This window comes from Hordeum vulgare, chromosome 6H, assembly GCF_904849725.1.
Source record: "Hordeum vulgare subsp. vulgare chromosome 6H, MorexV3_pseudomolecules_assembly, whole genome shotgun sequence".
NCBI lineage: Eukaryota > Viridiplantae > Streptophyta > Magnoliopsida > Poales > Poaceae > Hordeum > Hordeum vulgare.
The window spans coordinates 386664345-386689584 of record NC_058523.1 but is presented as its reverse complement, the minus strand read 5'-3'; the positions used below and the strand labels follow the sequence as shown (position 1 = coordinate 386689584).

The 25240-nt window shown below is 42.5% G+C and overlaps 2 protein-coding genes across 4 annotated transcripts; both read right to left on the bottom strand.

The window, feature by feature from the left end:
• Window positions 1-2028: 2028 nt before the first annotated feature.
• On the bottom strand, window positions 2029-9793 carry LOC123402242. Of its 3 annotated transcripts, none has more exons than XM_045096134.1 (6): window positions 9105-9793; window positions 4041-4120; window positions 3840-3932; window positions 2520-2717; window positions 2361-2428; window positions 2029-2246 (listed from the first exon to the last, which is right to left on the bottom strand). In XM_045096134.1, the coding sequence occupies exons 2-5, from the start codon at window positions 4105-4107 to the stop codon at window positions 2400-2402; spliced, it is 387 nt and encodes a 128-aa protein (XP_044952069.1). In that variant the 5' UTR covers window positions 4108-4120; window positions 9105-9793; the 3' UTR covers window positions 2029-2246; window positions 2361-2399. The 3 variants fall into 3 exon arrangements, with proteins under 3 accessions (XP_044952069.1, XP_044952068.1, XP_044952070.1); XM_045096133.1 differs by lacking the exon at window positions 9105-9793 and adding an exon at window positions 7312-7479; XM_045096135.1 differs by lacking the exon at window positions 9105-9793 and adding an exon at window positions 4205-4737.
• Window positions 9794-10391: 598 nt separating this feature from the next.
• LOC123405511 lies at window positions 10392-10998 on the bottom strand. The gene is given in 2 exon segments (XM_045099170.1): window positions 10392-10517; window positions 10519-10998. Coding segments are annotated over 2 exon segments (606 nt in total).
• Between the last annotated feature and the right edge of the window lie 14242 nt (window positions 10999-25240).

Sequence of the window (25240 nt, the reverse complement as noted above, 5' to 3'; positions counted from 1 at the left end):
TCCTCTCATGTACCCCTCCAAATATGCATTGTATCCAGCGAGATCAAATGCTTGTTGTTCATGCCACCTACATTCAGTGGCAGTTTCCCATTCTAAAACGTACTCTTCAAGCCTTTGTAGCCACTGAGCCCGTGTCCTATTGGTTCCCTTCCTTGTCATCCTGTAATTTATGATGATGTTTAACCATAGGCCATAGAGAAACAAAATGTAATATATAGTTAGTATAACATACCTGTGGACTACTACTGACAGCAGGTTCTCTTTGTTGGGCGGAGGAGTCAACTGCCGAAGACCGAACTGTCTCATAATGCGCTGCTGCGCCATCTCCTCAACAAAGACATCGAAGATAATCTTCGATTTCGTCATCCAGTAACCCCGATCTCTCGTGCATAGCATAGAAATACCACCGGGATATCTAGAAATTCTGGCTGCTTCCGTGTACGGTTGCCAAATAACTTCCGTGTACGTATCAAACTGCTCATTTAGTGCGGTGTAGGCTCGCCTAGTCTGTTCACTAGCATACCGTCTCTGCGCAAAGACATAAGTTAGTTTCAACCATAGTGTAAACTAAGAAGGTGGATAACATTATACCAGGGAACATACCTTGCGACGCGTCCAACACAGGCCTAAAGTTGGCAAGTCGATGTCATCACCATCAAAACATGGAAATGGAAGATTTTTTGTGTGGGGGGAGAAGGAGGAGAAAGAGAGAAAGGAGATAAGGTAGAATGGGAGAAGGGAGAAGGAAGAAAGAGGAAGGAGGAAGAAGGAGAGGGGGAAGGGGCTGCCTCGGGCTGGCTAGTGGCCACTAGTCGGCCACGCCTAGGCCGATAGCCTTATCGACTTCGCCAGGGCCGACAGGGCAATCGACATGGCCTGGCCACTAGTCGGCCGCCACGTGGCCGAGAGCCACTAATCGGCTGGGCCTAGGCCGACTGGCTTCCTGTCGGCCACACCAGAGCCGACAGCCTCCAATCGGCTTCGCAGTGGCCGAGGCAGGCTTATTTTTGAAAATTTTCAAATCGGTGCATTTTTTTTAAAAAAGAATTAAAAAATGCAATATTAAAAAAAATAGCTTAAATCAGCCGGCTGATTCAAAGAGCTTTTTTTTTTGATAAAATCATGTAGTCATCCATTAACTTAATGGAGTCCACCGCAAAAGAGCAATCTAAGTGCAACCTGGCTCCATCTCCACCTGCTACAACCCAGATTTGCGATCAACTCAGCTAAGTCAACGTCACAAACATGAGGTAGGAACCATATAGCAGCCTGCTATGAAATCCCCATGATCATCGCGTACAACAGCACCGCATGCTCCAGAAAGCTTTCTGCATGAAATGATCACTACCGGAAAAAAGTTTTGTCCTGACGGTTATACCAACACTAAAGACCACAAAGAACACTAATAACTGAATTAAAATGATTTTTTGTGTCAACTCCTGCATCAATACTAGACCATATATGCTTCCTGGTTATACCAACAATTCTTTAGATCTGGAGCAGAATATGGAGGTAGGCAAATGTAGGAAGTTGAGAAGACCCTAGTTGGTTGTTGATCTGGTTTGTCCAGTCGCTAAGAGGTATTCTCTAAGAAATATAAGAGCATTTATATCACTAAAGTAGTGATCTAAACGCTCTTATATTTACTTACGGAAGTAGTACTGTAGTATAATGGGTTCGCTGGAACAGGTGCAAGTCTGTATGTAACAAAGTATGAAAGGATGTTTCTAGACCTGTCCATGGACATAGCCATTAGAGTTTTAGGCATGGAAGTAGTATCATTACAAAGGAACATAATGTATCTTCGAATTATCAAGCTGCAGTAAAAGTCGAGCAAGTTCCTGCTATCTAAGTAACACACAGAAAATTCAGGATATCTAAGTAACACACAGATAGAATGCATCTTCCAATTATCAAGCTGCAGTAAAAGTCGAGCAAGTTCCTACTATCTAAGTAACACACAGATAGAAAATGCATTTAGTAACGCACAGTAGTATATAACTTCAACGATGCATCATTATAAGAAAATTGCAGCAGAACAACCAAACTGATATAAAAAATGCATCAAGTGACATTAATTCCAACCAGCGTCTACCAAAACAGACCACATGTAAACCCAGCTTGACAAGAGTAACCGATTGTTCAAAAAGATAAAACTACGGTGGGAATGCTATGTGTTGCTCTCTGTAGAGTAGACTTTCCAGGTAGACTGTTCTTGACACAGTTCCATCATTCAACAGGCAGTTCTGCAAACAAAACAAAATGTCAAACCAAAATAAGGAAATGTCAAACAGGCAGACACCAAAACAGAAGTTATTGCAAGACACCAAAATAGAAGTTATTGCGAGACTACTTCCCACCTAACATGGTTTAAGGCAGAAAGAGCGGCAAAAGACCATCTACTTAGCTTCATTGGCAGCACCATTGGCTGGAAAATAGAAAGCAGAAGGATAAGAATAGATATGTAAGAAAGAATGGGAGATCAAATGTTACATCAAAAAATGATTAAAGCGTTGTACCCTCAAGCAGAGAAGCCAGAACATCAGACTTATCGTGACCATCCAAAAGGACCTCCTCTACCACTTCATTCTCATCACCGACCGCCATGACCTGAAGAGCCTCAGCAGCCTCTTGCACCGGATTCATGTTCTGTCCCCAAAGAACCACAGCTTCCGCGCCCACATGCACATTGTAGATCATAGGAACCAAAATCTTCCCTGTGGTGTTCGTTTTGAAGTGAGAATGAATGTAAGGAGAACAGAACAGAACACTACAAAATTCATCATTCAGACTGGGAAATAAACACAAACTACTCACCAAACCAATCTACCACGACCTCTAACGAAATCTCCATCCCCTAAGTTTGGGTCATAATGAACTTTGGAGGCTCTAATGCAAACTACCAATCAAAAGCAGGCTACCAAAATCACAGCTGACCCTCCAACCTATAGTTAGGGGTATAGTATAATAAATAAGAAAGCTTAAGGAACAAATACACATCTGAGATCGAACAAGATATCTGAACTCTCTAGACGCTGTTAGGGGCATAATAAAGTTTGGTAAATCAAATGGATAGCACCAATCAAACAAGACTGAAATCACATAAAAACTCCAACCTCAAGTTTCTATCAAAAATAGACTACCAAAATCACATCTGAACTCTGATTCCTTTAGTTAGGGGTACACAATGAAGCTTAGAACCCACCAAAGTTTGGTAAAACAAGAATCTGAACTCTCATTCCTATAGTTAGGGGTACAACAATGAAGCTTAGAACCCAGCAAAGTTTGGTAAAACGAGAATCTGAACTCTCATTCCTATAGTTAGGGGTACACAATGAAGTTTATAACCCAGCAAAGTTTGGTAAAACAAGAATCTGAACTCTCATTCCTATAGTTAGGGGTACACAATGAAGCTTAGAACCCAGCAAAGTTTGGTAAAACAAGAATGTGAACTCTCTTTTCTAGTTACTTTAGTTAGGGGCATAACAAGGTTTGATAAATCAAATAGACATCACCAATCAAACAAGACTAAAATCGCATCAGATCTCAGCAACATCAATCTCTGGCATAAGAAGTGGCCCAATTACAAACTTCTCATCAAATAAGACAAACACGGTCACAACTATCAACAGACAAGACTACCTCTATATAGTCTGTGGCAAGATATAATCAAATGCAGAGTGGAATACTCAACAAACAAGGCTATCGGTTCCAACTAATGTCTCTAATCCCAGTATCTACCTCCAATTGCAAAGTATTGACCGATCCAGTCTACCACGATCACAAGTAACATGTCCAGCAAAGCAGTTTGTAAGCAATGTACTATATAAATTACTTACTGGAGGCACGATTTTGCCTGTACATCCTGTTCACCCTCTTGCGTCTGGTGAACGAAGGGACGGGGCGGATGGGTCTGACATCAAACATAGTGTCTGTAATGGAAGACGAAACGTTGATCAAGCAATCAAAGATCAAGCAGCGAACTAAGACCCCAGTGATAAACAGTGTGGAGATAAAGTAAACCAGCACAACGTGATTACCAGACAGCTCCACGAACACAAGGGTACCGCCGTACCGTGTGTGCACGGTGTCCTGCCTGAGCCTCATCTCCTTGCACGGCCTGAAGAAAGAAGATAAAACGATTAGACTCAGGAACCGGGTCAAATAGAGAGGAAAACCAATCAGATGAGGACTTGTTCTGTACCAAACGAACCGAACGAAACTGAAGGGCTTGCAGCAACAAATCGAGCTAACAGGGGAAATAACCTCGGATCTAAGGAAACACGCCAACCAAACCCTTCTGTGCTTGCAAGAGATGGAAATCAGTTCACCAGACCACCTATTCGTGGAGAAACACGCTTGGATGCAACGTCAAACACGGACGTGACGAGGTTGGCGTTCGGATAAAATAGCAGATCAAAACGCAGCGAGTAAGGGAGGAAATCCTGCCATCATCAGAAGCCATGTTCGGGCGAAACGATGGCTCGGATCCAACGACGAAGAGGAAACGCTCTTGAAACCTGAAGAAATCGAACAACTCGAGGCCCTCCCTCTTCGGGGAAAATCTCGCTCGGATCCAACGGTAAACACGAACGAGACGAGATTTCCCAGAAGATATCAGACCAAAACGCACCGAATTCGAGAGAAACCCGTGTCGTCTGACGAACCCCCAACGATGAACAGGAAACGCCCTTGAAACAAGGAGAAATCGAGCAACTAGAGGCCATCTACGAGGGCGAAACTCGATCGGATTCAACGGGGTACCAGGACCAAAACAAATCGGGACGCTGCGAACCAGAAATGAGATCGCGGGAACGCTGGCTTGCATCCCCTACCTTGGGCTGCTAGAGCAAGGCTGCGGGGGGGTGGTGGGGAGGGGTGGAGACCGATCGGAATGCGGGTGGGGAGGGGTGGAGACCGATGGGAATGCGGGCGTGGTGGCGTCGGCGGTGCGGAGCGAAGCCGGGGAGAGAAGAGAAGGCTTGGAAACGAAGGCATGGACGCTTATATAGGGTCAGCAGTCAAGGCCAAACCCTGATGGGATTTGCGGGGCCGCACTCGCCGGGCACATTTCCGGTTGGGTTTGGGGTGGTTTTGGTTCAGTTTTCATAAATTCCAGCAGTTTGTATTTTTTATTTCGCTGCATTTCGTTTTTGTGGTTGTTGGATCTTGCACCAATCTCTGTGCTGTTAGGTTCTTTCTTAATCTCTGTCATTTTTATTGGTGGGCGTTTGTCGGGCTTTTAGGTGTTTTCGAATTAGTGGGAGTGGGGGCGGAGGGGAGACGGAGGCCATGGAGGGAGTCACCCCCGTTGTCGAGCAGCGACACGGGGGCTGGCGGGAGGTCATGGTCTCATGGAGCGCGAGCAGCTACTGGCAAGCAGCTCTCGGAAGGAGGTTGGTTGTTGTGGAGCGGCGGGAGGAAGGGGAGAGGGTGGTACTCGAAGGACGACGACGGATTTTTTTTGACACGGACGCCACCAGCAATTGCTCATCGGAGAGGTTAGAGTCAGTAGTCGGTCAGGTAGAAAGTAAGGCGAGTTATGACTCCTACCCACAACTCTCCTCCCCTTGAGTTAGGGCATCTCCAAGGCTCACCCCCAGATCTCTCACAGTCGTCCGGACCGGACGCGATTTGCCTTCCAGCACGGGCTTGTATCGATTCGCGAGCGAACTCAAGACAAACATGGTGGGGAGGGGGCTTTTCGGGAGTTCGGACAACAACCACATAGGCCTCTAACACCCTCGGCCTTCCCAAAACCCTTTCCGGACCACGAGCATGTTTCTTCCCTATTTTTCCTCCTTCCTTTTTTCTTTGTTCCCTTTGTCGCCGCTCCACCACCCCTTTCGCCACGCCACACCCCCTGCCGAACTCTACATCTCCGTCACCTCCAGCGTCCACCCATGCCCCACCTGCCTTATCCTCTGTCGTCGCTCCGCCCCTCTCCTTAGACCGTCCCACGAGGTATGGTCCGCTACTGCTATACTTACCATGCCCCGCAATTGTTAGGTGAATAGACATTGCCATGGCGAGGTTTGCAACTGTTGTGGTCGAGGCATTTCGACCTCAGTACCCGAGACAACCAATTGTGGGAGACACCAAAAGGCTCTTGGCAATCTCACAAGCAAGAGGGTAGGGAGTTTGCTCGAATCTCTTAACTGCATGCATTGAAAATGAAAAAATGTCCAAAAGCTTTAGCATGGCAATATTAGGGTCATGTTAAGAAGACCACCACCATTCTCAAAACGGTTGCATCACAAGATCTTTGAATTTGACATGTTTTCTTTGGAATGCTCGTGCCTCTTATTGACATCAATGTGTTGCAGCGATCACCATTGTTGGTGAGACTAACTATAGGAAAAGCTCCTCCTTGTCACTCTACTGACAATGAAAATAAGTATAACATGGGCTACTATCTGGTTAACGATATTTATCCTCCGTTAGCTAAATTTTTCAACACCATATCTAACTCTATTATCCAGAAAAAGTGTCACTTTGTCCAAAGATAAGAAGCAGCTAGAAAGGATGTTAAAAGGACATTTGAAATTCTGGAGACCCATTTTGAAGTTGTTCGTGGACTTGCTAAACAATGGGATCGGGAGACCTTGTGAGAGATGATGACATGTTATGTAATCATGCATAACATGATCGTGAAGGATGAGGATGAGGATACTGCCGCAACTCTAGAATTGAAGAACATGTGTGATCCTATCGAACTTCCATACTATAATACAACCACATCTGAATAGTTAATCCAAATGCTTTAATAAAGTCGACATCGACCAACTCACGAGCAGCTGAAGCAAGATCTGATTAAGCGTCACTGACGGTTAAAGGGGACAACAATGTTAGAATGTAACATTTGAACTTTTTAAAATTTGAACTACTACTGCATTCGAGATATGTACGTGTGTAGCCTATGTATACGACTGTCCAGGCATGCAGAGTTTTTTAAAAATGGGAATGTCGGATGTATATAGATAACGATTGATGACAGCCTCCGACATTAATATCCATAAACTGGTTCCCACTATCCGATGGACGGATGCAGAAAAAAATTCAAGGGTCAATGTTGGAGATGCCCTTATTCCTCGCTCAGCTTCGTTTCATTTCTCCACATCCTTATGTGTGGGTTGGTGTTTGCTTGATTGTGATACACACCAAATTCATGATATACCATAACTACCTCACGATTTTTATGTTACCGGACCCGTGGTTGGTGTAAAAACTCCCGCAAAGCTTTTGTGATTTACTAGTAACACACATCTAGACGGGTGAGCGGGTCGATACAAGGACGGTTGGATGCCTTACCTATGTGCACGAGGATCTCCTAACAAGTACTCCTTCAATTCCGCCGGCATCAGCTACTTGGAGGAGTATTCTGGCTGGTCGTGAATTTTTGAAACGTGGAGTCATATGGAGAATTGGCGTTCTTCAATTCCGCCTTATGTTCCTTTTGACCACTCGATTCCTTCAATTCTGCCTTATGTTCTTCAACCTACCTCGCCTATTCCTGCAAATGCGAATGTACACTATCTTCTTGATGAGGATATTGGTTGTTGGAATGAAGATGATGTACGTGCTTTCTTTACTGATCATGTGGCTTCTGAGATTCTTCGTATCCCTATTAGCAGACATGGAGGGATGATTTTGCTTGCTGGACATTTACTCATTTTGGTTAATATTCTATACATTCTGCATATAACATGGCTAGGTCAGAAAAGTTTTTATTGTCTTGTTGCAAGCATGGATATGGCCAGAGCTCAGATAGATCTGGTGAGGATATGTTTTGGAAGTTAATCTGAAAAGTGAAGGCGCTTAACAAAATGAAGGTTACTTTGGGGCGTTTTGCTCAAGATTGTCTTCCTTATGGTGTTCAGCTTGCACGACACCAGGTTCTTGAATCTGAGTGTTGTTATTTTTGTGGATGTCTTGAAACTGTTGAACATGCAATGCCCTTCCGCCCGCACGCGAGGGACGTGTGGGAGATTATTAAATATACATATGGCATCAATTTGCAACGGTGTGCTTTCATGTCATCAAAATTATGGTTGTATGATTTTATGTTCAGATCTTCTGACCGTGAGGCTACAGTTCTTATAGTGACATTCTGACATATTTGGGAGGCTCGCAACTATACTAGAAATAATCCAGACGCCCCCATCCCCGTTGCACAGCTGAGAAGAACAAAGCTTATATTTCCATGATATTGCATCACTTATATAGTCCTACCGTTGGGCACAGGCGTGAGACCAATACCTCCAACTCGGAGTGGTCACCGCCGCCGTCACGTACTATTTTCTTCAACTCAGATGCTACAGTTTTTTCGGATTTAAATAGATAGGTGTCGGGGTCGTTGCCAGGGACCACGAGGGACATTGTGTGGCTGCATGTAATGAACCAATTTTTGGTATTCTTGAGCTGAGATGGTAGAAGCAATTGCTATGCAAAGAATAGTTTATTTGGCGCATGATGAACATTTATCCGATGTTATTTTTGCCTCGGATTGCTTTCCACTGGTGCAACGGCTGAATTTTTCTGTCCATGATTGATCTTCTATTGGTTTGGTTGTGGCTGATATCATGTATGCGGCAAGCGTCTTCGATTCGGTGATCTTCAAACACGTTCATCGACATTTGAATGTAGCGGCACATTTGTTAGCTAAGTCATGTATGAACTCTGCTAGTCTAACTATTTTTCATTCGGCTTCGGATTGTATCCGGGAGACTCTTTATAATATTGTCTAAGTAATTAATAAAGTATCGACGTTTAAAAAAAAGTACTCCTTCCATTTTTAAATATAAATATTTCTAAACAATTCACTACGAATTACATAGGAAACAAAATGAATGAATTCATATTTAAAATTATGTTTATATATATTTGTATGTACTCCCTCCGTTTCTAAATATAAGTCTTTAAAGAGATTTCACTAGGAGACTATATACGAAGCAAAATGAGTGAATCTATACTCTATTGTATGTCTACTAGGACAATTGCCCGTGCGTTGCAACGGGAGATTACATTATGAAAACACTGTCATGGTAACGAAATCAGGCTAAGAAGAATTATTTGTACATGGAAGAGAGTAACATAGAACTCACCATCAGTTAGTCGCGGGAGAAGGCGAAGGGACGACTGCCGGGAGCTGCGCAAGAGACAGGCCATATCTCCGTCGATTCATCCGCTCCGCCGCGAGATCCATGCCGGAGAAGTCGAATCCGCTGCCTGCCTGGCCTACTGCCGGGAGGAGGACGACGAGAGGAGTGCCTTTTTGTCCGCCCCCTTGGAGTTCGCCGCCACTGGTCACCATCTCCATCGGCCCGAACCGTCGACCCTGTCGCTGGATGCGGAATACAGAGAGTACGACGCGGCTCCTCCCCTTCTCGTCATCCACCGCGCGGACGACCCTATGGTGGCGACGACGGCAGGGCCCGATCTGATCTGGCCGGGGTGGATCCATTTTCGGTGGATTTGGCGTGCACGCGACCAGATAGCTCTTCTGCATCCTGTATCTGGTCCTAGCCCCCTCCGTGCTCGCCGTGCTCAAAGAGGGGAGGAGGCACGGGTCAGGCATCTAGATCGGGATCGGGGAGGGGAGGGAGCAGCGGGGTTGGTGATGCTAGATGGTGCGCCCGGGGGGCTGAGGCAAGGGGGAGGGCCGGTGGAGGTCGACCTGCCACCAGCCACCACTAACGCGAGACAAGGAGAGGTGGACGGCGGGGTGGGCCGCCGCCGATGCAAAGCTCGGCGGAGCGATGGAGGCATGGAGTATGAGAGGAGGCAGATGACCTTTTTCTCCAACAATGATGAACCGTTTTTCACTTAGGGACGTGACTGTGGGTTGAATACTGAAGAATAGAGGGACTTTTTTGTAAAAATGCCTCGACCGGTTTTCTGACAGAAGAAAAAGCCTTTTTATTATTAGGTAAAGATATACATTCATACGTAGTTTTTTAGTGAAAACTCTAAAAAGATTTATATTTAGGAACGGAGGGAGTAACGGATAGTAAAATTTCTAAAAAAAACTTACGTTTCGAAGGGAGTTGTTAAAAATCCAAATCCATGCATAGCTTGGCGTGGAGAACGTCGTCCCGTGCAGAATAATCTTATGTGAACGACAAGGTTATTGACGCCCATGTCGTTCTTCTCGATCTAACACCGAGGGAAGCAGCTAACGCACCATTAGCTAAGAGCATTTCTATCAGATCCGTAAAAATCAAACCTTAAAAATTGCCCCGAATAAAAGAGACTCCCTAAATGAAAATATATTTTACTATAGCTCATTTTTATTTTCTTTTTTTCTCTCATCCCGACGAGCTGTCTCCAGCCACAGCGTGCCTTACCCTGACGCCCCGGGTCGCCCCGGTGCCGCCCGCCTCGCCCCCGCCTCATCGTGGCGCCGTCCGTTCCCCGCCATGCATGCACTGGAGGAGCCCTGCGCCGTCCGCCTCCGATGGAGCTTGACACTGTCCATTTCCGATTGAGCTTGACACTGCCCGTTGTCATGCATACGTTCCCCATCATGGCCGCATGAGCTCCTCCATCCTGTCCTACTCTTCTCCGGTGTCGCCCCGCCCCCTGATTCAGGCCGTCGGTGGCCTGCTCCATCCTGCCTGTGGATGGCCTCGTCTCGGCAGTGGAGGTCGAGCTGGCCGCAATTCGGCCTTGCGACGACAAATTAAGACGTGCAGTGGTTTGTTCCGACATGCGGCGACAGATTCCGGTGAGTTTCACGTAGATTTCGGTCAGTTCCGCAATGACGCGTTTGCTCCGACGAGGTTTGACCAGTTTATGGGGTAAATTGTATACTGCCTTCAAAACTGCACATATAAAGTTTTCATGAATGGATTTACCGTGCCCCTTAAAAATTTTACAGGTCGAACAAGTTTTACGGGATCTATTCCGCTTCGTTTTTCTGACCGGAAATATAAACACCTCGTTTTTTATGGGTTTGACCAGTTTATGAGGTCTGCTAGAGATGCTCTTCGCTCCCATTGGTCGCTTGTTGCTATGCTTAACCGCAGTATTTTGCTCACCAGAAAAAGAAAATAAAACTATCACTAACAAAAAAACATGATAGAATTAGTTCTTCCTATATCTAAAAGATAAAACTAGCACCCATCTAGGCAAATCAGAGAGGATTTCCCAAGATTCTAGGTTGCGATGCACAAAGAAAATGGAAAACACTTCAATCCCGTCGGCTGATCGCTCGGGGAATCGGCCTTGCACGCTGCTGCTCGATCAATTGATCGGAAGATGTGTCAAGGTGGTCCATCGCTTCTGGAAAGAATTTATTTTTATTCTCATCTAGTTAGAGCATCATTTTTTTTTCGAGAAAGACAGAGCACCACTTTGCTCAGTCTACTTCCCCAATCGGTCATGGTGTACTTGTTCTTTCCCTCAAAATTATTTTGTAACATCAATCATGTTGCAAAACTTTTAGACGTTTTTGTTCTTTTCCTCAAAATTATTTTGTAACATCAATCAGGTTGCAAAACTTTTAGATTGAGGGAGAGAACAATTTGTTATGAAGATTTATGCAAAAAGTCATTTGTTGCAAGATTTCTACGACAAGTCCTCTGTTGCATGATTTCTATAACAACAATTATTGTTGTAAAGGTAAAAGACTCTACTTTACCGCATGACAGGGTCACATCCAATAGCTAACGAGGCGACGGATCTTTTAAAAAAATTCGCCGATCGACACGTGATTTGTTATGTAAATAGGTATATGTTCCTTTTCATTATGAATCGTAATTGTATGACCAACCATTGTGGGTAGAATGCTAGATGCCTGGGACCACGTTACTATTGTTTGACGGCCCCAAAATACTGAACTGCGGTGGAGATTTGTTGTCACGGGGAGAGCCCTTTAGAAAAAAAGGAAGCAAGGATCTTTGGGTAGAGGCTCGCCACAGTTTCCAAATACGAATACTCCTTACGCTAATCTTTGGGTCCATGCTATCTTGTATCGTGACGGAGCACATATTTACGTACTTCTTTTTAGCACACATATTTACATACTTGAACTTGTATAGTTTCCCACCATAGATTACTAGCCACCAACAGATCAAAGTCCCAAAAAATGTCATTGCAGCTTTGCCGCGTTACTTGTGAACTTGTGAACCTTTGAATGCCCACCGTCACAAACAACTACTCCATCCGTATCAAAATATTCACTCTGTTTGAATTTACTTGTCACAAAAATAAATGAAAATGGATTTATCTAAAACTAAAATACACTTACATACATCTATTTTTACTGACATATAGAGAGAAAATGAGGATTATGATTACACGAACGGATAAATAAGGACTTAAAATGGACACGTTCGATGATCGCTGATCGGACGAGTTCATAGATGTTTGAGGAGTCAAACTAGAGATACGTCGCTTTACATCTTGTGAGTCGTTAGAGGACCTCTAGCAGAATCACGATATATGCTCAATCGTTATAATAACTACTTCCTCCGTCCTGAATTAGATACATCCGTATCTAAATAAATATAAAAAAAATAATTTAAAACGTATGTAATATTATTATAGTGATTTTGCTAAAAAAAGCCACTCTAGCAAACTCGTCGTTTTGTCAGGGATCGCCATAATTTACATAGCATGCTTCATATTTGGCCTTCACATTGAAACCGGTCAACCTCTTTCCCCCCTTCACCGGTGACATCACTGCGTCCTCATCTAGGCGGTATCGTCCCAAATTCAGTCACTTACTCATGAATTGTGAGTATAGTCCAACTAGTAAATAACACTTTAATTGAGATTTCCCCTTCAAGACTATTCATAATGAAAAGTAACATAGAATAGTAACATGCATATGTTACTAGTCTAAGTTACTACCTCCATAATAAATATTAATATTAACATAGAAAGAGTAACATTGAGTATTTCATTTATTAGCTTGTAAGTTCATCTTGTCTTGGTATGTGTGGTGTTACTCATGATATGAGTAACTAGGGCCCTGTTTGGAACCACCCACATTATATAATCCAGTTTTTATAATCTATTTTGTCTCCAAACAGAACAGATTATGATGTAGATTATAAAAACTAGATGGACATATTATTAAAAACTCATAATCTACTCTACACCAGCTAAAATTAAATTATGGATTGCTAATGACCCATTACCCTTGTAAAGTTGGAAATAATTACATTCCTACCACTGCCACCCTCCTCTTTTAAAAAAATAGAGGGCACAAAGGTCATTATGCAATGTAAAACCTGGATTACAGTTTATATAATCAGGCCTTCAAACATGTCCATCTGGATTATTTTTATAAACCAGATTATATAATCTACCTTCATAATCCAGATTATCATAATCTATTGTGGTTCCAAACAGGGCCCTGGTATGCTACTCAATTTCTTTCTCTTCTCATTAATTAGCTCACATGTCATATTTTTCACTTAGATGACATCTATGTTACTATCCATGTTACTTCCACTGTATGGGTAACTAGCTATGCTACTCAATTTCTTTTTCTTCTCACGTCATATTTTTTCGTTAGATGACATCTATGCTACTACCCATGTTAATCTCATTGTGGATAGTTTTATTAGTCCATACCACTCCACCAAGAATAACTATATATGATTAAGAACAAATTTATTGGTTAAAAGGGTAAATTCTATTGTACTAGTTAATGTCATGTAACCCGAAGAATCTTGACACTTAATTAATTAATACTCTCTCTGTCACGAATTAATTGTTTTATATTTGTCTAGATAAAGAAAAAATCAGAAACAAACAAAGTATCCAATATCACTAATGAAAAAATAAGTCGAAACTTAAGCCACGGTAGTAATAATTACCTACATGCGAGGACTTTGGAGCGCAGAGATCCATGACAAATTCAGCACACATGGCTTGAATCTCATAAATATCAACCAACTTCTTTCCTCATCAAACCAGGATCGTTTGTTAAGCATGTTACTATTATTGTTGACTCATAGTGTGACCTACTATGAACTCAGCCCATATCCGCGGGCGTGGCTATCGATAGTTATACACTTTGCAGAGGTTAGTACACTATACCCATACTGCAGAACCCAAGGCCTCCTGCTCCCATTCGGGTGCACCAGCGGCGTTCCTACAAAACCGATCTATTGCATGACACTCTCACGACCACTCCGACAAACTCCCCTTTGGGCTAAGTCAAGGGTGGCCCCGATGCCACTCTAGAGATCCAACGACCACCATCGTGGCAAAACAAAAACGGTCCCAAACGGGAACAATGGTACCATACAACAACAACGGGCACACAAGGCTTATGACCGCCTACCTGATCAGGGTAGCGCACGCACATACCCTTCCCTATTGGAGGCACCGGCGAGAGGCATGAAAATATACCGCATTAAGGACTTCCCATACACGCAAGTGTGGCTGTACTGGTGAGCTCGACTCGATGGCACTATGACTCAGCCAACAAGTGTTCAAGTTCAATTAATATGCGGTTAAACTTGAAAAGTAATGAGCTAAGTCATGATAAGTAACATGATGAAATGACAATGCATATGAGCATGAACATGGATGGGAAGTATAACTATTTACATGTGAAACACTAGCATCAACAGTAATAAATCACTTAGTCTACTAGATGCAGATGAACATGGCATATCAATGATGAGGCATATCACAGGTACTTTTTGTAACTTACGATAATCATGCATGAGAGAACATCACTATTACGAGCATGTACTACTAACAAGCATGTCATATGAGAATAATACTAGCAAGTAATGAGCTAACTAGCAGGATGCATGAGATCATAGCATGATGATAAGCATGGATCGACAAGCATAGCTGAAACAAGAATAACAGTAGTAGCCGAGCAAATAATTATTAAATATTCAAGTGGAAACCATGTCTACTTCAAGGACATCATGTAAGTGGTTGTCGTGGCTTGCCTGGGGATGAAGGATCCAACGGGGATAAGTGCGAGATACTCGCGGAACGAATCACCGAAAATACTTCTCTCTCTCGAAGGGGCTGATTTGGGACAAGGGCAAAATGGTCATTTTCAGAAAAAAAAACAACGCTATGAAAATGGTACGAGCAGAATGGGCTCGACGAGACAAAGATGAGGGCTTTGGAATCACGTGAATCAGAGTTTCGGTCGCGGAGATATGGACGGTAGAAATCTAGGGACTAATCTGCAAAAAGATCCTCACAAACAAGTCCCTGGCTGGTTTAAACAAATAGGGCCTTTCGCTAGAATACGCCTTCTACAACTAGAAAACGTAGTCTTAGCTGAAGCAGAAGCAAAGTACGTTTTCCCACGAGGAAAACATATTTCTAGAAATGTGTCTCCACTTACTCGGGTCAACGCCCGACCCAGTCAACTCCTGGGCCACTGATGCGTGGGCCCATCGTGGTGCTTCTCTACCCTTGGATTCTTCTTCTTTCTCCCGATAAGGGAGAGGAGGGACGAGGCCGTGGTGCTTCCAGCGCACGCTCTGATATGTCTCCAACGTATCTATAATTTTTGCTTGTTTTATGTTGTTATATTATCATTCTTGGATGTTTTACAATCATTTTACTACAACTTTATATTATTTTTTGGGACTAACCTATCAATGATTTCAAAATTGCACAGGTTCTTGTTTCACACTTTGATTTGTAGAAATTAATTAGAAATTGTGGAAAAAAACACAAAAGGAGTCTTGTTGGAAGAGGACTATAACTCTCGGGAAATCTGTCCACAAACAGTTTTTAGAGATTTTATGTCAGTTTGGCCTCCGAAGACGGAATCAAATGGACAAAGTTAAAACTAGGAAAGTGTGGGAAATTTTATGGCAAAGATTCGAGACTACAAATTGGTCCAAAACAGAGTTCCTATACAATCTGGAGACCCGTTTTACTGAATGAAAATATCTGATTACGGGATCACGAGAATTATTGACGTGATTGAGTCCAACTCTTAACATATGTGATATATTCGGCCAAGCCGCGACTTTGGAGACTCATGAGGGCTGTGAGGAGCCCCTAGGAAGGTTTTAGAGGTGCCCGAGAGCCATCGCATCAAGGGTCCGTCCATTAGAGGGCCATAGAGCACCACAGAGGCACATATAAGGAGAGAAAAACCCTAATTTTGGTAGAGCCACCAAGAGCCACGAAATTTCCTCTCCCTTGGCAACCGTCAAGAAGGGGAGAGGATCCTCCATTGCAGCACCAAGACCAAGGAAGAAGGAGGGGCAAGGGGCCGCCGCCCGTCGCCACCGTCGCAGCCCGTCGCCAGTGCCGTGGCCGCCGTCACCTCCATCTCTTCGGGGCTGCACCTCTCCATCAACAAATCTCTCTTTCTCACCATGATAATGTCTGAGTAATCCTCCTCGGGGTTTAGGGTATGTACTAGTCGCTATGTGTTCAATATCTCTCTCTCATGTTCTTGAGATGACACAATCTTGATGTATCGCGAGCTTTATTAATATAGATGAATCATATGGAGTTTTCCTCTATGTATCTTCTTCTGATGAATTGAGTTTTCCCTTTGAAGTTTTCTTATCGGATTGAGTCTTTAAGGATTTGAGAACACTTGATGTATGTCTTGCGTTGGGATATTTGTGGTGGCAATGTGATGTTCTATTGATCCACATGATGTATGTTTTGGTGATCAACTTGCGGGTTCCGTGACCTTGGGAATCTATGCATAGGGGTTAGCACATGTTTTCGTCTTGACTTTCTGGTAGAAACTTTGGGGCAATCTTTGAAGTTCTTTGTGTTGGATTGAATATGATGAATCTGAAATTATGTGATGCATACCGTATAATCATGCCCATGGGTACTTGTGGTGACATTGGAGTATCTAGGTGATATTAGGGTTTTGGTTGACGTGTATCTTAAGGTGTTATTTTAGTACGAACTCTAGGGCTGTTCGTGACACTTATAGGGATAGCTCATAAGATTGATCAAAAAAGATAACTTTGAGGTGGTTTCGTACCCTACAATAATTTCTTCGTTTGTTCTCCGCTATTTGTCACTTTGGAGTGAACTCTTTGTCGCACGTGAGGGATTTATATATGATTCAACTATGTTAGTATTGTTGAGAGAACTTGCACTAGTGAAAGTATGGACCCTAGGCCTTGTTTCCAAGCATTTATACACCATTTTGCTCGTTGTTTACTACTTGTTACATTGCTGATTTTATATTTTCGGATTACAAAAACCTATATCTACCATCCATATTACACTTGTATCACCATCTCTCCGTCGAACTAGTGCACCTATACAATTTACCATTGTATTGGGTGTGTTGGGGACACAAGAGACTCTTTGTTATTTGATTGCAGGGTTGCTTGAGAGAGACCATCTTCATCCTATGTCTCCCACGGATTGATAAACCTTAGGTCATCCACTTGAGGGAAATTTTCTACTGTCCTACAAAACTCTGTGCTTGGAGGCCCAACACGAGTCTACAAGAACAAGGTTGTGTAGTAGACATCAAGCTCTTTTCTGGCGCCATTACCGGGGAGGTTAGGTAAGCGGCACTCACATCCCGTCAATGAACCTCTTTTTTAGCACCGTTGCCGGGGAGGTGAGTGTTTGAAGGTATATCTTTAGATCTTGCAATTAAATCTTTTAGTTTCTTGTTTTTCACTAGTTTGGTTTTATAAAAGAAAAGTAAAAAAAATGGAATTGAGGTTGCCTCATATGATTCATCTTTTCAATGTCTTTCGTGAAAATGATGGAAAGGAAAATTGCGCTCAAGTGTTAGAAGAAGAAGTTATTAAAATGTTTGGCACTAAATCTTTGTATGATGAGCATGATTACAATCTTGTTAGTATGAATTCCTTGAATATTCATGATGCTAATGATATGCAAAGCCACAAGCTTGGGGATGCTTTGTTTGATGAAGATGATATGTTTAGTCCCCCAGGTTTTGATGAGAAAATTTATTATGATGAAAGCATGCCTCCTATTTATGATGATTATTTTGATGACATGTATGCTATAAATAATAATGATAACCATGAAGCTTGTCATCATGATTTTAATTTTCAATTGGATTATGCTTCACATGATAGTTATTTTGTTGAGTTTGCTCCCACTACTATTGATGTGAATAAATTTGCTTATGTGGTGAGTAGTAAAATTTCTATGCTTGTAGATCATGAAAATAATTCTTTATGTGCTGGTTATATTGTGGAATTCCTTCATGATGCTACTGAAAATTATTATGAGGGAGGAACATATGCTTGTAGGAATTGCAATAATAGCAAGTTTCCTCTCTATGTGTTCAAAGTTTTGAAGTTATGCTTGTTTTGCCTTCCTACGCTAGTTGATTCTTGCTCCCATAAATTGTTTGTTCACAAAATCCCTATGCATAGGAAGTGGGTTAGAATTAAATGTGCTTGTCATGAGATTCATGATGCTCTTTTGCATGTTATAATTATTATTCCTATGTGAGCATCATTGAAATCATCATGTCTAGCGAAAAGGCTTTAAAGAAAAGAGCTTGTTGGGAGATAACCCAACACTCTTACTTTATGTTTTGATGTGTTCACATGTTTAAGCTACTGTAGTAATCATATTTTATTGCTTTTGTTTCAATAAAGTGTCAAGTAAAGCCTTTGGGATAGTGTGGATGACAGTTGAGTTGATTCTGTGAAAAAACATAAACTTTTGCTCTCAGTCCAGGAATTTTGTAAATTCACTGGACGTGCTTTTGATATGAATTTTTTACACATGATTGATATACAAATTTCCTGGATTGTCCTTGTTTTTCAGAATTTTTAGAGACAGGGAAGTAAAGTATGGTTACACTACACATCTTCACACACTGTTCTGTTTTTGACAGATTCTGTTTTGCATGCATAGTTTGCTTGTTTTAGTGTTCCCAGAGCTTATATTCAGTGATATAAATTATGGAAATAGCAGAATACAGTAGGTATCATGTGGGAACAATTATGAATCTTGTCTTGACAGTACCTAAGAAAATGATCATTATTTATTATACTAACCCATCTCACGAAGTTCCGTTAAGTTTTCTGTGATTGAAATTTTCAAGTTTTGGGTGAGATAACAATATGGGGAGAATAAGGAGTGACAAGAACCTAAGCTTGGGAATACCCAAGGCACCCCAAGGTAATATCCAAGGAAGACTCAAGCACCTAAGTTTGGGGATGCCCCGGAAGGCATCCCCTCTTTTGTCTTCAACATTATCGGTATATCTTACTTGGAGCTATATTTTTATTCGTCACATAATATGAGTTTTGCTTGGAGCATCATTTTATATTGTTGTTATTTGTTAGGTGTTATTTATAATACTGTTTTTCAATAAAAAGTTCCAAGAATTGCATTTAGAATGCTTGAATTGCATGTTTGATGTGTGTTGTACAAAAACAGAAAATTTTGTTGTAGTATTTGAATTATGGTATTTTACTGGAATGTGTGAAGTTTCTGAAATTTTAACATTGTGCTGCCATACAAATTCTTTAGCTTGTCCTAAATTTTCATAATTTTGTGAGTTACAGAATTACACTATTTTTATAAATTGCTAGAGACTGTTCTCCTTGGACAGATTGCTGTCATAGTTTTGTTATCTACTTATCCTATAGTTTTCATAGCCTATATTGATAGATATAAATTGTGGAAATGATAGTAAACAGTAGATTATGTTTGCAATTATTATGCAATATGTCTTGGAAGTACATAAAGAGTTGATTTATTATTATTTGCACTAACCTATCTTACAAGTTCTTCCAAGTTTTGTGTGGATGAAATTTTTGAGAATAGGTGAAACCGGGATACGATAGGATTGAAAAAGATACAAAAGCTCAATCTTGGGCATGCACAAGGCACCCCAAGGAAATATTTCAAGAACTCTCAGGCATCTAAGCTTGGGGATGCTACGCATCCCACCTCTCTTCGTCAACTATCGGTTAGCCTATGTTGAGCCTAAATTTTTATTCGTTCACATGATGTGTCCTATTCTTGGAGTGCTATTTTTATTTTATTTTTGCTATTTAAATAAAATACTCAGATCTGAATTTTTTTTGAGGGAGATAGAGTCCTCACATAGCTCCTTTATTGTTTGACTACTCATTGATCTTCACTTATATCTTTTGTGAGTAGCTTGTCATTTCCTCTAATGCTTCACTTATACCTTTTTGAGGGATGATACTTCATGCTCTTGTGCTTCCTTAAAATTGGTTTGAGCATGTCGAAAGGGCAATAGCAATATATGAAAATAGTCCCAAAGTAATAGATATCCAAGAGGGATATAATAAAAACTTTCATGAAGATCATGGGACAAATTGGACTTGATTCTTTGTAATAGTTTTGAAACACGATGATAGTAATATGTGAGTCATGTTAGTGAGTAATTATGATTTAAGTAGGAATATTGGTCTTAAGGTTTGTGATTCCCTATGCATGCACGAAAGTCAATAGTTATGCAATGGAGTTACATCCTACTGTAGTGCATTATTTGGTGTTAGTTATGACTCAATGCTCACTTATGTGAACTTTCGTTTCTTGGTTTGATTGCTTCCCAATATATTTGCTAGCCTTCATTTGTACTAAGTAGAAATACTACTTGTGCATCCAAAATCCTTAAACCAAGTTTTGCCTCATGAGTCCACCATACCTACCTATATGCGGTATTTCCATGCCGTTCCAAGCAAATTTGTATGTGACATCTCTAAATTTTCAAAATAAATTTTCTCTTTTGTGTGTCCGTACCTCTCATGAAATGGTTGGGAGTATCCAATAATTTTCCATGCTAGGTGGGTTATTCTCACGATATGTGATTCATTATCATTCACGAGAAAGTGGCTAGTATTCGGGATGCCCACTTCCATGCTCAAAAATCAAATCAAATATAATGAAACAAAACTCCACCGAGAATGTTGTTGGTATGGACGGTACCCATGGATTCGGCTCATCGTGGAGTGTGATTGATTGGTGGAGGGGGAGTGAAAACTTTACCATTCTGTTTGGGAACCGCCTATAATGTATCTAGCATGGAAAGTATTGTGAGCTACTTTGTCATTTTTGTTGATAGGAAAAGCATGCTACTCAAAATAATTTCTCTCTCTCAATTTAAACCTTGATCTCTGACACCTCTATAAATCCATACTTCCCTTTGCGAAGGGCCTATCTATTTACTTTATGCAATTTTTATTTTTGCTTTGAGTCTCCATCTTCTCTTATAAGCACCAACTAGGGAACACTATGATCGTACTTGAGCATTGGGCATAGCTAATATTTGAGTGTGTTTCATGAATGGATCAATGATCGAGCATGATGGGATAGGGATAACTTTCTTTAGTGTTGATATTTTGAAAGACATGGTTGCTTGTTGACATGCTTGAGTATTGAAGTCATTACATTAAAACTAGACTATGCTTTGAATCACTTACAAGTTCAAATGTCCATGCTATACAAAGAAGAAAAGAATTTGATGAATATGTTATGCAGCATTTCACATCAAATTTTTTGTTTTTATCATTTACTCGAGGGCGAGCAGGAATTAAGCTTGGGGATGCTGATACGTCTCCAACGTATCTATATTTTTTGCTTGTTTCATGTTGTTATATTATCATTCTTGGATGTTTTACAATCATTTTACTACAACTTTATATTATTTTTTGGGACTAACCTATTAATGGTTGCAAAATTGCACAAGTTATTGTTTCACACTTTTATTTGTAGGAATTAATTAAAAATTGTCGAAAAAACACAAAAGGAGCCTTGTTGGAGGAGGACTCTAACTCTCCTCAAATCTGTCCACAAACAGTTTTTAGATATCGTCAGTATGGTATTCGAAGACGACGTCAAGTGGACAAAGTTAAAACTAGGAAAGTGTGGGAAATTTTATGGAAATGATTCGGGACTACAAATTGGTCCAAAACGGAGTTCGTATGCAATCTGGAGACCCGTTTTACTGAATGAAAATATCTGATTACGGGACGACGAGAATTGTTGACGTGATTTAGTACAACTCTTAACATATGTGATATATTCAACCAAGCCACGACTTTGGAGACTCATGAGGGATGTGAGGAGCCCCTAGGAAGGTTTTAGAGGTGTCCGAGAGCCATTGGATCAAGGGTCCATCCATCGGAGGGTCATAGAGCACAACAGAGGCACATATAAGGAGAGAAAAAACCTAATTTTGATAGAGCCATCAAAACCACAAATTTGCCTCTCCCTTGGCAGCCGTCAAGAAGCGGACAGGCTTCTCCATTGCAGCAGCAAGACCAAGGAAGAAGGAGGGGCAAGGGGCCGCCGCCCATCGCCACCACCGCCGCCCATCCCCGGTGCCGTGGCCGCCATCGCCTCCATCTCTTCGTGGCTGCACCTCTCCATCAATAAATCTCTCTTTCTCACCATGATAATGTGTGAGTAATCCTCCCCGGGCCTATGTTGGAAATATGCCCTAGAGGCAATAATAAAATGGTTATTATCATATTTCCTTGTTCATGATAATCGTCTATTGTTCATGCTATAATTGTATTAACAAGAAACAGTAATACATGTGTGAATAAATTGATCACAATGTGTCCCTAGCAAGCCTCTAGTTGGCTAGCTCGTTAGTCAATAGATGATCATGGTTTCCTGGTCATGGGCATTAGATGTCATTGTTAACGGGATCACATCATTGCGAGAATGATGTGATGGACAAGACCCAATCCTAAGCATAGCACTAGATCGTATTGTTCGTATGCTAAAGCTTTTCTAATGTCAAGTGTCTTTTCCTTCGACCGTGAGATTGTGCAACTCCCGGATACCGTATGAGTGCTTTGGGTGTACCAAACGTCACAACGTAACTGGGTGACTATAAAGGTGCACTATGGGTATCTCTGAAAGTGTCTGTTGGGTTGGTACGAATCGAGATCACGATTTGTCACTCCGTGTGACGGAGAGGTATCTCTGGGCCCACTCGGTAGAACATCATCATGAGCTCAATGTGACTAAGGAGTTAGTCACACGATGACGTACTATGGAACGATTAAAGAGACTTACCGGTAACGAGATTGAACAAGGTATAGGTATACCGACGATCGAATCTCGGGCAAGTTCTATACCGACAGACAAAGGGAATTGTATACGGGATTGATTGAATCCTTGACATCGCGGTTCATCCGATGAGATCATCATGGAGCAAGTGGGAGCCACCATGGGTATCCAGACCCCACTGATGGTTATTGGCCAGAGAGGTGTCTCGGTCATGTCTACCTGTCTCCCGAACCCGTAGGGTCTACACACTTAAGGTTCGATGACGCTAGGGTTATAGGGAATTGTTATACAAGGTTATCGAAAGTTGTTCGGAGTCCCGGATGATACCCCAGACGTCACGACGAGCTCCGGAATGGTCCGGAGGTAAAGATTGATATATAGGACGGATGGTTTCGGACACCGGAAGTGTTTCGGGCATCACCGGTAACGTACCGGGACCACCGGGACCACCGGAGGTGGCCCCGGGGGTCCACCGAAGGGGGCAACGACCCCGGGATGCTAGATGGGCTAAGTGGGGGAGGGAACCAGCCTCTAGGTGGGCTGGTGCGCCCCCACTCAGCCCATGGCGCACGAAGAGGGGAGAGGGGGGGGGGAACCCTAGCGCAGGTGGGCCTAAGGCCCACCAGAGGGGTGCGCCACCCCTCCTCCCCCCTGGCCGCCGCACCTCCCATCTGGGGGGGCTGCCGCACCACCTAGGGTGGGAACCCTAGGGGTGGCACCCTCTCCCTTCCTCGTATATATAGTAGGCACTTTTGGGCTTTTGGAGACAGACTTTTCCCTCTCCCTCGGCGCAGCCGTGCCCTTCTTTCTCCTCCTCTCTGTCGGTGCTTGGTGAAGCCCTGGCGGGAGACCTCGTCTCTCCATCGACACCATGTCGTCGTGCTGCTGGAGTTCTTCCCCAACCTCTCCCTCCTCCTTGCTGGATCAAGGTGCGGGAGACGTCACCGGGCTGCACGTGTGTTGAACGCGGAGGTGTCGTAGTTCGGCACTAGATCGGAATCACACCGCGATCTGAAATGCCGTGAGTGCGACTCCATCAACCGCGTTCTAGTAGCTCTTCCGCTTAGCGATCTTCAAAGGTATGAAGATGCACTCACCCCTCTCTCGTTGCTGGGCTCTCCATAGGAAGATCTGAATATGCGTAGGAAAGTTTTTGAATTTATGCTACGTTACCCAACAGTGGCATTCGAGCCAGGTTTTCTATGCGTAGATTCTATGCACGAGTAGAACACAAAAGGTTGTGGGCAATGATTTGTCAATTGCTTGCTGCTACTAGTCTTATTCTTTTCCGGTGGTATTGTGGGATGAAGCGGCCCGGACCGACATTACACGTACGCTTACGTGAGACTGGTTCCACCGACACACATGCACACCGTGCATAAAGGTGGCTTGCGGGTGTCTGTCTCTCGTACTCTAGTCGGATTGGATTTGATGAAAAGGGTCCTTATGAAGGGTAAATAGCTTTGGCATATCATCGCTGTGGCTGTCACGTAGGTAAGAAAGCATTCTTGCTAGAAACCCAAATCAGCCACGTAAAACTTGCAACAACAATTAGAGGACGTCTAACTTGTTTTTGCAGGGTTTGACATTGATGTGATATGGCCAAAGTTGTGATGTGGCATGTATGATGTATGAGATGATCATGTTATTGTAATAGGTTTCATGACTTGCATGTCGATGAGTATGACAACCGGCAGGAGCCATAGGAGTTGTCTTAATTTATTGTATGAGATGCAACGCCATGTGCTTACTACTTTTACTTCATTGCTAATGGTTAGCTATAGTAGTAGTGATAGTAGTAGTTGGCGTGACGACTTCACGGAGACACGATGATGGGGATCAAGATGATGGAGATCATGGTGTCACGCCGGTGACAGTGATGATCATGCGATGCCTGAAGATGGAGATCGAAAGAGAAAAGATGATAATGGCCATATCATGTCACTATATGATTGCATTGTGATGTTTATCATGTTTTTCATCTTATTGCTTAGAACGACGGTAGGATAATAAGATGATCCCTCTTAAAATTTCGAGAACGTATTCCCCTAAGTGTGCACCGTTGCGAAGGATCGTTGTCTCGAAGCACCACGTGATGATCGGGTGTGATAGATTCTAACGTTCGCATACAACGGGTGTAATCCAGATTTACACACGCGAAACACCTAGGTTGACTCGACGAGCTTAGCATGTACATACATGACCTCGAATACAAGAGACCGAAAGGTCGAGCATGAGTCATATGGTTGAATACGATCAG

What these genes read in the sequence shown, in the direction of transcription:
- LOC123402242 (XM_045096133.1), bottom strand. Translation starts at nt 7,361, where the DNA reads ATGCCGGCGGAATTGAAGGAGTACTTGTTAGGAGATCCTCGTGCACAT. An exon ending in CAGGCAAAATCGTGCCTCCA is followed by an intron (nt 2,718 to 3,839) that starts GTAAGTAATTTA and finishes CGAACACCACAG; the next exon opens with GGAAGATTTTGGTTCCTATG. An exon ending in TCTGGCTTCTCTGCTTGAGG is followed by an intron (nt 2,429 to 2,519) that starts GTACAACGCTTT and finishes TCTATTTTCCAG; the next exon opens with CCAATGGTGCTGCCAATGAA.